Raw genomic sequence first — 13,577 nt, 5'->3', positions numbered from 1 at the left:
GACCTTGGTCAAACCTTTCTGTGCATCTAAATTCTTAGTCAAAAATTTGGCATAATAATAGTTATTCACAGTGTGTTCTAAGGATTAAATTAGATCATAAAGGGAAGATCATATTGGGAAATCTGATGGAAGACAATTTTAAGAGCAGTTCAGTGTCAATATTGTCATCGCCATCATTATTATTGTTCTTGAAGGTGAGAAAGGCAGGAGGTTGGACTAAAACGCTGAATCCTCTGTGATTCACTGACATCTATTTAGCATTTCTATTGACCACCTTTCCTTCTCTCTGTCTACATGGTAATTCTGTGAGCTCATCCATTCTCAGAACTTCAACTGCTTCCTGTGTTCCATTTCTTCCTAAAACTGTATTTCCAAACCTTTTTCTGCAACTCAGAGCCCTTAAGAATTTTTTTGGGGGGTACCTTACATTTTCATCCCAGTTTAAAAGAAAGAAACTGATTGTTTTATATGGGAATAAAGATATTTAAGCCTAATAAAGTATATTAGTGCCACTAATGTACTTTGATTTTTTTTAACAAGTTGTTACAAGTTGTGATCCTTTGCTTGAGTTTCTTTAAAAATATGCAGATACAGATACAGATATATAAAAGACTAATTGGATCTAAAAACCAAAATCCTGTGAATCTAATTTAAAATTATCTTGTTTTCCCTTTCTAATCTGCCCTTCAATACCAGTTTCCTGATTTCTGTCTTAACTTTCTAAACATTGTCTACCCTATTACCTTGAAGTTATCTTTGATTTCTTCCTCTTCCCCGGTCCCCTTTATCTTATCTATCACTAGAGGCCTTTACTTCCTTTAAAATATCTATCGACCTTGTTCTTTTCATGACCACCATCTTTCTATAGGTCTTTATCACCTTATCCCTGGGTTCTTGACACTATTTTATTGTCTGTTAATTCATTTCCTTCTCTTCTGTTTCAAATTTATTTTATATAGTATCCATGCTGGTCACTATTTTAGGCACTTTTGAAGTATTATTTTATCTAGTGGTATAATCTTGAGAGAATTACTATTCCCATTTTATATTTGAGGATAGATTAGAAGTCAGATATATTGTTCATAGATACCTAGTAGATATGAGATTAACACTCAGGGATGTCTCTCTTGCTCTAGACATTTTTTAAATATATATTTTATAATGCATTATGTGATCCAACCAAATTCTGCTCTTTTGACTGCACGTCCTGTGCTCTTGGAGCCTCATTTACAGACGGGGTTCATGTTTGCATGTCATGTTATGCAATAGCAAACTGAGAATGTGGGTTTGGTTTTAGGCACTAGAGAAGATAGAGAAAATGTGGTCAGGTAAGTGATGTGGAAGACCTCAGCAGAATCTGTGAAGTCACGGTGAGTGCAAGCATCAGATCAGATGTCAGGTCACAATTAGAAGAGCACGACGCTTCAGGAGACCCCTTCAGCCAAGGAGCTTCTCAGTCCATGGAAACTATGACGCAGTAGGGGATAAATTACAGAAACTATGTGAGATTCTTGTAATGGGGAAGTACTTTACAGACTAAGGCAAAAGATTGGGTTGTGTAAGGAGCATTTCTCCCTTCTGAGAAGCATGCATTTTCTGGGTTGTTGTCAACATGGGGTCCAAAGACAGAGGTCAGTGAATCATCCGGAGTGTGGGGAACAAAAAACAGTGATAGAGGAACTCTGAAGATTATTAGGAATAGTGTTGTCATTCACATGATCTTATTCAACCTCATATTCCATAAGTTAAGACAGCTTGAAGAATGTGAATCCAGGTCTCTTAGTCCCCCAGACCATCCTTCCATCCCAATACAAAACTTCTGAAAGGAATAGTGTATCATATCTCCTGAACCACAAGTCTGCCATTTTGGTGGCAGTTGTGGGAATAAAGGTTGTTTCTGCCTTAACACTGGATCTGACCTATCAGTTACTGATACAGTCTCCTTGACATAAAGCTGCACTATCTAATATAGTAGACACCAGCCACATGTAAACTTAAATTAATTAAACACATTGAAAATTTGGTTCCTTAGTCATACCAGGCACATTTCACATGCTCACTAGCCACATGGGCTAGGGGCTATCATTTTGGACAGCACAGATTTAAAACATTTCCATCATCACAGAATTTTCTATTAGACAGTGCTGGTCTAAATTATACTTATGTATTACGTGCACTAGCCCACAATCAAATAATGCAACACCAGTGTAAATTTTCTGTGCTATTCACATAGCATGTAGATGTGGAACTCACTGCTTGGTTTCATAAATTTGTTGCCAGGTTGAAAGAACTGACAGATATTTGATATTTCAAATGATGGAGTCAGTGTCAATGCCCAATCAGTTTCTTCTATGGATTATTACATCAGTGTGTTATTTATTTCTGGTTAGACAGTTTGAGAGTTTTTTCCCATTCAATTTTGTTCTCTATAGTTTCACTTTTAGTTTAAAATCCTACTCTTTACATGTTTGTGATTACGCTCTTGTAAGTGTACGTTGATATTACATTTGGATTAGGGGAAATAGGAAGGTTAAATGAAATTTGCAGTTGAGTGTCTGTTTAGATAATTAACCATTAAAAAATATGAGTCTTTTAGACGTGAATCTTTTAGAAGTCCATAAAATCCTTGATGCTTGTGTGAATGCCATATTTTGTTCTTTGTCCTGCGTGGGATTAACCAGAGCAAGATCAGCTAACCTCTTCACTTACCAGTCCCAGGATCCTTGTCAGAATTTCTCTAGGACTTTGCCTAATCCAGTTTCAATAGCTTTAAGAAGTATGTATCCTGATTGCTTCTTTGAGAGACTAATCCATCCATTGAATAAATACCTCTCCAGGAGGAGGAAAAATTACAAAGGTGAAATATTACGGGCAGTTCTAGATGAAGTCTTAGATGGTTTCACACTTCTTTTTTTTCACTTTTCTTTATCAGCTTATTCTTAGAACCTATCAGGAAATAGGAATATAGATACAAGCCAGAGTGGTTCCTCAAACACAGTTGAGTTTTTGTGAGAATCTTAGGATAAAGCTTAGAAGTATGACCACTGGGAAAATGAAAACAAACAATGATGCCTCAGATACATATGTTTTTGTTTTCTTTCCTGGAGTAGAGGAGAACTTTTGTTTTATTTTTTTATTTTTAACATGTGGAGGCAGTTTTCATTTGAAGTTTCTCTTGGAGAGTTCTGTTGTCTACAAATTCTCTTTCCACTGAAAAGGATAACATTTTTAAAAAGTGGTAGGAAGAAGATATTACAAGAAGAAGGAAAGGAAAATAAGGAACTCACTACTTGTTAAATCATGGTGTGTGCTCATCTGTGTGCAAAGAGCTTCCTAGGGAGAAATGAAAGAGATGTGTATTGCAAGCTGGGTTGATGCCATTTTCATTTGGCAGTGTCTCTCAGTGTCATGCTAATAGTCCATTTGTGAAAATGCATGATTTCAAACTCTATCCCTATTAGAGCATGTCTTTTAAATGCCAGAGGGGAAAAATGTGCTATTATAATAAAGCCCAGGTGTCTGTTGGTATGATTTTAAATTATTTCATTCAACAACTGTGCATGTCACACACTGATTAAATGATAGCTATTTTTACTCAAACTTGGCCTCAACTCAGGAAGGAGTTTCTTCCTCAAAGTACTAGCATCTGAGTTCTAAGACAGGACCTCAACTGAATCTGCAAGAAAGAAATTCTGTGCTCTTGAAACATATATATACATACATATATATATATATATATTTAACAATTTTTTTTACCATTTATTCATTTTTGAGAGACAGAGCAGAGGAGGGTCAGTGAAAGGGCGACACAGAATCTGAAGCAGGCTCCAGGCTCCATGCTGTCAGCACAGAGCCCAATGCGGGGCTCGAGCCCGTGAACTGTAAGATCATGACCTTAGCCGAAGTCGGACGCTCAACTGAGTGCGCCCCCAGGCACCCCTTGAAACGTATATTTTTAACTCATGAGTATGCTTATTATTTGTATCACACAATAGAATCCTATTTGATACAAACTCTTCTTTCATAATTAGATTTCTTCATGTAATAAAAACCTCCATCATTCAATTTTCTTACAGTACTCTAAATGATAGTCTTAGAGTACTTAGAGTCTGCATTTAAAAGAGAATCCAATAAAATCAGCTGTCACTGAATAAAGTAACTGTTCATCTATGACCACCTAGGATCTACTGATCATTTATGTTCTATATTAGTTGAAAGGTGAAAGTAACATAAACTGGAAAAATAGCTACTCTGCTTGCCCGCACTGATGTCATAAATAAAATTCCTGGAATGTAGACTAACTAATGTCACATTCTGCCTTTGACCATTTCAAACGCTACCACCTGGCAACACTTGAATAAGGTTTTCAGTATCTAAAGTAGGCTTTTCTGTGTATTTCTGCAGCAGGAGAATATGAATTGCCTGCCATGTTTGTGCTCCTTTTAGACGCGCTACATTATGCTTTGTTGTAGGATTGATTTTTTTTTTTTTTTTTTTTTTTTTTTTTTTTTTTTGCTGAACTCCATAAACAAGTGAAGAGCTGACAATTTGCTCCTGTAACTTCTTGTCCCTTCTGAGTATCTGAGCAGCTCTCTCTGTCACACTGGAATTCCTTTTACCTGTAATGATTTTCTGTTTCACATCACTGAATTCTCATTTCCTCTCTAGAGACAGAAGATTAGGTAAATTTTGTACTACCATGGTATTTTTTAAATTATAAGTTCAACTCAATCATGAAATAGGGAGAGGATATTAATTAATGTTACGAGGGTGACATACTTCATGTAGAACTTTTACGTAGATTATACTTAAGGGCGATGATAAATTCTGCTTTATCCCCATTTTGAAGTTCATTCAACTATTTCAAGATAAAACGAGCTAATCATATTCCTAGAAATTGTTATAGGACTATGAATCCCCACTCATAGTGTGAATTCCCATTTTAAGTTCAAATATTTGTTATGATAATACAAGCTAATCATATTCCTATAATTTATGTATATTTTCAGTTTTATCCCCTTTGTGCCATAATCACTAAAGAATTTGTATTTATCACATATATGTGATAAATATATCACATATATTTCTCTCTCCCCTTGTCTTCTCTCCCCTTGTCCATCCATGTGTCTGCATTATTGACCTTTGGTTAATGAGAGCTATCTATATCCTTTTTCCCACATGCAAAATAGTAGTCTAGGTTCAGTGACTCTTAAATTTAGATGCTTATAAGAATCACCTATTATGTTTTATTTATTTTTGTATTTCTTTTTTTATTTAATGTTTATTTATTTTTGAAAAGGACAGAGAGCTAGGGAGGGACAGAGATATATATATAGAGAGAGAGAATCCCAAGCAGGCTCCACACTGGGAGTGAAAGAGCCTGCATGTGGGGCTTGATCTCACGGCCCACGAGAGCAGGACCTGAGCTGATATCATGAGCAGGATGCTTAACCGACTGAGCCACCCAGGCACCCCAATGAATTTCTTTTTTTTTTTAAGTTTATTTATTCATTTTGAGAGAGAGAGAGCAAGCACAAGTGGGGGAGACGCAGAGAAAAATGGAGAGAGAGAATTCCAAGCAGGCTCCATGCTGACAGCACAGAGCCCTACATGGAGCTTGAGCTCACAAACCATGAGGTCATGACCTGAGCCGAAGTCCAGAGTCAGACTCTTAACCCACTGAGCCACCCAAGTGCTCCTATTTTTATATTTCTTTGTTTTTAAAATACACATGGCAGGACACTTGGAGATTTTCCATCCAGGCAGGTAACATTTAGGCTTCTGTAAATCCAACAGATTTCCATAGATTATTATTAATGCCTTTGTCTATGTCTGTGGGAGCCCATAGTTCTATGCTCATTGTCACATTCTCCTTGGAAATCATTGAAAACATCAAGACTTGGGCCTTCTCCTTGGTCATATCTTAGCCATATGTTAATACTTCCCTAATCTGATTTGTAATTGGTTTGAAGAGTCAGTTTTTATTCATTTTTGTACTCTGTGATTGTAGTGGTTTTTCTTGTTCTAAATACCTTGAATATTGTATAGTAGTAATTAAGTATGTTCCTCATTTTCACCAATGTGCTGAACTCCTAATACTTCATTTGTAAGAAAATCTGTGTCCACATTTTTTTTAGGAAACATAATATATTTAAATAAAAATTAGACTTTTTTTTTGAGAGAGAGAGAGAGCAGGATGAGGGGGGAAAGAGAAGAAGAAGAAGAAGAAGAAGAAGAAGAAGAAGAAGAAGAAGAAAGAGAAGAATAAAGAGAGAAAGAGAGAGAGAGAGAGAGAGAGAGAGAATCTTAAGCAGGCTCCAGGCTTAGCATGGAGCCCAAAGCAGGGCTTGATCCCAGAAACCTCGGATCATGACCTGAGCCGAAATCAAGAGTCAGGTGCTGAGCCATCCACACTGAGCCATCACACTCGCCTAGAAATGTTAATTTGTGACTACAAAAGAATTTTTACTTTGCTTAGGGGTTCAAAACCAAATGTTTATAATTTATCAACAATTTAAAAGAGGGGCTGGAGAGAGAAAAATTAAAACATCGTGAGTGAGATTGTTAATGAAACTTGCTATTTTAAGGTTAATTAGAAAACTAAAAATTTAAAACTCTACATGGTTTTCTAAAATTTATTTTTTTACTTAACCTAGGGCTGTATCCAGATGAGATTATCAAGAGCATAAGAATCCACTGGGGTTCTAAACTTCAGGGAAAGGACAGGGAAATAATAAAGAATAAAGGGGAGAAAGTTAATACACAAAATTCCCTCTCACTTTCCCTCTTAAGGTTTCCCATTTAAGCAGAGAAGACACTGGATAGGAGACCCCAGTTGACCCAGCTGGACTGGGACAATAAAGACTGAACTACCCATTGTTTGGAATCAAACATTAACTTTTGTTTATTGAAGAAGGCTATTATGAAGTCTTGTTTGTGGGGCTGTTGACCTATTGCTCTACATTAGCAGGGGGATGATTCTCAGTACTCCTGGGGTACTTGACAATACGGCAGTGTTGATCTTTTTTACCTACCACGTATTCTTTGTTTTGTTTTTGTGGTGGTGTGGTGGTTGTGGTTGGAAACGATTTGTCATGTCTTGTTTCCTGCTTCTCCTTCCTAACGAGTGCTCTTTGCTTCCTTTCAGCCATCTCATGTTTTCTACTTAATTGAAGTCCTTCCTTCCTTACTCAATAAGTATTCTCTTTCTCTACTTTGCCTTCATCAAAAGAACCATTTCTGAATTAGTATCACCTCATTACAGATCTGTTATCTGGTTAATTCACAGTTCTACAAAACCAAGACTTAAAAATGCCCAACACTTTGTAATAAAGGAGTTAGTAACCCCGATTGACTTATCACTGGTGCAGCACAGAAATGGTTGAGTTGCTAATATGTTTTTTCACTCGACTTGTTTTATGGACATATTTCCATGCTGGTGCATTTAGAACTGTGTACTTTGTTTTTATCAGCTAGATATTACTGTAACAAATATTGGGATGTGCTACATTTTCTATCATTCTCTTCTTTGTGGTCATAATAACGATTATTATCCTGAACATCATCTTAATAAATAACATTTATTGAACCCTTATTGTCAGGCATGACCAGATAGCAAGTATTTTACATATATTAATTCACTTGGTTATCATAGCGGTTATCCTACTACGTAGATGATTGGTAGCCTCATATTAGGCATGAGAAAACTGAGACATAGAGAAGACAAAAATTTGCTTAAGGTCACCCTTCCAGTAAGTGGGAGAAACAGAATATAAACCTGGAAAGACTGTCTCCAGAGCCTACACTGGAGTTAACGCAAGCACTATTAATTAGTTGTTTTAATTTCTTTTTTCCCTTTAGCAATTACACAAAATGCAGCAGATAACATCATAATTTAGCAAATTTGGGGTGTGTTTATAGTTTTCCCTGAGCTCTTCATTATGTACACTGTGATTAAAAAAAAATTTTTTTAACATTTATTTATTGTTGAGAGACAGAGTGCGACCAGGGGAGGGACAGAGAGAGAGAGGGAGACACAGAATCTGAAGCAGGCTCCAGACTCTGAGCTGTCAACACAGAGCCCAATATGGGGCTCGAACCCACAAACTGTGACGTCATGACCTGAGCCAAAGTTGGATGCTCAACTGACCAAACCACCCAGCGCCCCATGTACATTGTGATTTTAAAAGCAGTGACTTCATCAAATAAAAGGAAAATGTAAAGTTTGAAAGGACTTTCTAAGTAATTTAGTTGAGTTGCAGCAATGGTGAATATCAGCCAGTCGTGTTCTCACCAGGTCTCTGGAGTTCCTAGAGAACTTGCTCGAGACCTCTGCATGCTAATACATGTTTCTATATTGTGTCATGTTTATTTGTGTGGATGTCTTGTTTCCCACATGCCAGTCACGGTTCATTTTTTTTTTTTTATTCTGCTAATTGTTTCACATTCAAAAACACCAATATTATCTTGGCTGAATTATCTCAGTATTTTAATTTGTAGCTTCTTTTCTTTCAAACAGGAGCAAAATTTATTGGAACTTTCCCTATCCCAGACACCTATAATCCAGATGATGATAAAATATATTTCTTCTTTCGTGAATCATCGCAAGAAGGCACTACTTCTGATAAAACCATCCTTTCTCGAGTTGGAAGAGTTTGTAAGGCAAGATATATTTATCTTACTTAAGGCATGTATGTATATGTATGAACAATTAATCATGTAACGTTGAAGTAAGAGTATTTTAATGTCCATCATTCGTAAGTAGTAGGATAAATTCAGACTATCACACTGGTATAATATTTTTTTGAGAGAGAGACAGAAAGAGAGTGAGTGAGAGAGAGAGAGAACATGAGCACGGTAGGGGCAGAGAGAGAGAGAGAGAGAGAGAGAGAGAGAGAGAGAGAATCTTAAGCAGCTACCACGCCCAGGGGGAGCCCGACACAGGGCTTCAACCCATGACCGACCGTGATCGTTACCTGAGCTGAAATCACGAGTCAGACACTTAACTGTCTGAGCCATCCAGGCTCCCCTTGCATATATAATTTTTAACATCCAAAAGGAAAAAGGAAAAAAAAAAGAGATTACATTTTTTCCAATATTAGAGCTCTGTTTCATTGTTGGTTTTGTTTTTGTCCAGTGTGAACTGTTATCCAGGTTTGAGTTAGATACTTGGCAGTTTGCTCCTTATATTGACAGGTTACCCCTTCACCAGTTTTCACTGTTCCCAGCAAGATCACGCATTGTCCTGACCCAGGGAAATTAAGATGCTTTTATACATTAAATTTGATTTTGAAATTGAAAGTAACATAATCACTGGAGTAACTGGAACACTAACAGAATCAGATCTGGTATTTTTTATGAAAACACATCACGCATGTAAAATTATGCATCTTTCTAAGGATCAAATAAGTTGAAACTATGGTTAGTAATATATAGTAAATATTTTCTGGATCATTCATCTAGATTAGGTTTTGAGAATACATGGGATAAGGGGGGTGGGGCGACGGGGACAAATAAACCGAAATGCAAAACATTTGTTTTGAAGAATACTGTGGTTAGTTTTTAAGATTGCCATTTTATGTAATTTATAGGAAAACAGGATTCTATGACATGCTTACATTTTGTTCCTTTAAGGTTCTCTTTTGAGTGAATACAATCTTTATAGAATAATAATGCTGCTGGAATCACACTTTTGACTTCAATATATTATTTTGTTGTTGGATTTGTCTTCACTGAAATAACTTTTCTTTCATAGCCAGACACCTTCAGTGTAAACTCTGTTATTAAGAAGAAGAGCTGTTAAGTTAATAAATACTCTCAGTAGGAAGCTTTTTTTGGTCTTGTCCAAACTTTTCATTTTCTTCCATGTGAGCCTATCCCTTTTTTGTCCCAATCTGTACCCTCGGGCTTTTGAGCACGTCCAGGGACAGAAATACAAACCATCACTGCACTTAAAGTGCTAATGAAAACATGGCTTTTGAATGAGGCCAGCTCATGAGCACACATCATTCTTTACCTAGTGTCCTGGCCAGGGATGCTGTCTCCCACTGATCCCTTCACCCCCAGGGGACAGAGTTCTCTAAAAAGCATCCTCATTCTTTCCGAGTCCAAGAATTCACAGTAATTTCTCTTGAAGCCTCTTGCCTAGAGATGAATAGCCATTGCTTGGAGTAGTCGTAGTGTGTTAATGTACTGAGGCATGCTTTAAAACAACAGTCTCCCAACTCTGAAAAGCTGTACTGTGGATTGACATCATTTACATAAATGGCTACATTAAATATGTCATAAAAGATTTACAAGTTAGTTTCTGATGAACGCATATAACAAGTGAATGTTTTGTGGGCGAGTTCAATACTTATTTCTTAATAGGTCTAATCCATTCGATAGCAATTAATTCTTTACAAAGTACTCTTTTCACCCTAGTATTGTTGAAAGTTACATTAGAGGGGGAAAATTTAGTTGCCCCACTCATAAATTTTTATATTAAAAATGTGATGTAAACGTGAAGTTTTGGCCCAGGGATATTTAGTTTTAATTATGAACAAACTCCTAAAGAAGTGAAAAGGCAGAGAGAATTGTAGCGCAGGAATCTTCCCACCAGAAAAAACTCTAAGGCCACACAGCAAGATTTTGTCATGCCATTGTGTTTGGATAAAAAGCTAACAAATTGTGAGATCAAATAAGGACATGTGATGGATGAATTTACTTTAAAGAAAAAAAAAGATGTAATGAAAGTCCTTCTTACATTAGTCTATCTGTTTACTCAATCATTATTTCTAGTTAGTTTCATCTATAGAATTTCCCACTACACGTATGATCTATTAGTTAAATGTTCACAATATTTGGTTCTACATGCACCTTTAAAATTTCTAAGTTCAGCACGCCCTGCTATGTTTTTAACTTTACTTAATAATTTAGGATTAACGTGTATCAAACAGTGAGCACTTCTAAGTGGAGATTTCACTGACAAGATTAAAAATGACCTGAAATCTTTTTTTAAAAATGTGTTATGTCAAAATAGTAGCAAAAACTATGATAAGTTTAATTTAAAAAACTGTTCAGCATCATCACTGTTACTGTTACGTATAATTTTCACATAGAAATGTTCCTCTGACATTTTTCAGAACATATTATTCCTCTCTGTCAGTTCATTTTTTTTTTTACCCCCATGGGGTTATTGTGATATTGTCATTCAATTTTCAAGAAATGATCACAAATGTATGTCTATGCTGCGGAACAAAATTGACTTCAATAGATATAAGCAAAGATCCAAGAAGGCAGAGATCATGTTAGATAGAATTAAGAGTGAACTGTGCACTTTACTGAGTTTATAAAACTTTTTAGTGATGTGGGACCATCAAAGTATTCATTTACTTAACACATTTTACACAACATTGTGCTAAATCAACAGTAGTTTTATAGAGAATAAAAAGAAAAGAGATTGGTATTTATATTCGCTGAGCTTGCAACCGGGTAATGGTAATAGTAATGATATATGCATTAAATAAGAAAATACACAGATTAATATATAGAACTGGCAAATGTGGTAGCTGCCAAACTGGGGGAAAAAATCACAGGGTGTGGTTAAGAAACAAGGGTGGGTTTTCGATTGGCTATGGAAGGTTCCTCTGAGAAAGTAACTTTTGATCCAGCGTATTGAAAATGATGAGGACGCTCCAGGGCAGAGATGACAGGGCTAGGGAAGAATGCGCCAGGCAGAAGGAAAACACTTGTGAAATCTCAGAGGTGGGAAAATAACATTTAAGCAATCAAGAGAGCTCTGCTGTGACGGGAGCATAACGAGTAAATGGCAAATTAACAGACTAGTGATCCTTTTTCCTTTAGAACATACTTGAAATTTGCATAGTCTGGAGAAGTCTTATCTTCCCTGTTTGTGGTTAGGAGACTGAGACTACAAATACTGACCCCATGATGTACATGAAAGGTCGCGACAAGCTCCCGTCCTATTGGATCCTCGATGCCTTTGTGTTTTTGTTTTTGTTTTTGTTTTTAAGTCGATTTATTTATTTTGAGTGAGAGACACAGAGAGAGAGAGAGAGGGAGAGAGAGACAATCCCAAGCAGGCTCTGCACTGTTACTGCAGAGCCGATATGGGGCTCAAAGAACTCACAAACTGCGAGGTTTTGACCTGAGGGAAAATCAAGAGTCTGTCACTGGATACACTTTAATTCTTCCTTACTCCTGTCCCAGAGACTTTGATACTTGCCCATAGACAGGGACTCCTATATTCTTAGTAATCGTGATTTCCAGAAAGTAAGGCAGAGATTAGGAAAATTCATAAAGAGTGTCTTCTGATTTTTGATACAAAAAAAAAAAAAAAACACCAAAAATGGTGTTAAGGGCATAGATTTTATAGTTGGACATGTTGAACTTGACCTGGCTCTGGGATATGCTGCCACAGCAGCCAGTTGAAAATATGAACCTGAGGCTCAGTAGTGTCTGGAATCATGAATTTGGAAATCACCAATGTTTATTGGTTCTTGAAGTCATGGAAGTATGTAAAATTGCCCAAGAAAATATGTAGTAAAAGATCAAAGAGCAAGGATAGAACCCCAAGGAACAATGATATTTAAGAAAAAGCAGAGGAAAATGACCACAAAGACAATTGAGAAGAAATAGCTTGATAGTTGGGTCGAGAGCTGGATGGTAGTGGTGTCACAAATCAGACACAAAAGCTGTCTCGAGAAGAAAGCAGTTGTCAGTGATGTCACACACCAAAAGGAGGTGAGGTAACATTGCAATTGAAAATCAGGTATTACGTTTGGCATCAGGATATCATCAATAACTTTTGCTCAAATGATATGGATATTCGCTATGAAAGCAGATCTAGGCTTCCATTTCCGCTCTACTTCTTCCGAGCTCAGCTTCTTAATGGAGAAAATCAGGGCCCCCATCTCTTCCATGACTATGTTACCAAGCAAATGAAAGACTTAGATGAAATCATATGAATTTGGATGAGGCAGATACTGAGGAAGGAACTGGAAAACCAGAGGGACTTGGATACATCTCTATTTTTGAGCCGTCAACAACATAAAAGATTGACATATGAATAAAGTAAGTTCCTTGTCATACTACAGTGGGTTAAGTGTCAAAAATCACATATACACACATGCACACATCATGCATACACAGTCTCACGTTTGGAGCCAGATCAACTAACTGTCATTGGGAGTGGAAGAGTGGTAGTGGCAGTGTGTGTGTAGTAGGGCCAGGTGGTGGTTAGAGGCAGGTTACTGAAGATTAATAGGAAGAGATGATATTTTATTAGTTTTGATGTTTGAAATCCCCGTTATTATTTTGCCTTCTTTTTTAGCAATGTTTGTACTTGGAAGGTGGATCTTATTTCCGGATATAGTCAAAAGAATTTGGAGACATGCCTGGTGATAATTTTGTGAACAGTTTTTTTGTGTGTGAGCAGTATGACCAATGCAAATTTTAGACAAGAGGTGCGAAAAGGGAGAGACACTAAATAGTGAAGAAGCTGAATTAAAGTATCATTTCGTAGGACAGTGTGGATCAATGAGAGCCTCAGGAGAATAAGTACCTTCCTCTAAAGA

The 13,577-nt window shown here is 36.7% G+C and overlaps 1 protein-coding gene across 3 annotated transcripts in view; it reads left to right on the top strand.

Annotated features, from left to right (window-relative positions):
• Nucleotides 1-13,577, top strand: part of SEMA3D (semaphorin 3D) — a 198,111-nt gene that overhangs the window by 131,572 nt on the left and 52,962 nt on the right. For all 3 annotated transcript variants that reach the window (XM_019443165.2, XM_019443166.2, XM_019443164.2), the window contains exon 8: nucleotides 8,519-8,661. In XM_019443165.2, the coding sequence (XP_019298710.1) occupies nucleotides 8,519-8,661 (143 nt within the window). The remainder of the gene's footprint in view (nucleotides 1-8,518; nucleotides 8,662-13,577) is intronic.

The sequence above is a fragment of the Panthera pardus genome, unplaced genomic scaffold (genome assembly GCF_024362965.1).
Source record: "Panthera pardus isolate Hobbes unplaced genomic scaffold, ASM2436296v1 HiC_scaffold_8, whole genome shotgun sequence".
Lineage (NCBI taxonomy): Eukaryota > Metazoa > Chordata > Mammalia > Carnivora > Felidae > Panthera > Panthera pardus.
The sequence above is the reverse complement of the archived record's forward strand: the minus strand, read 5'-3'. Positions and strand labels throughout refer to the sequence as shown.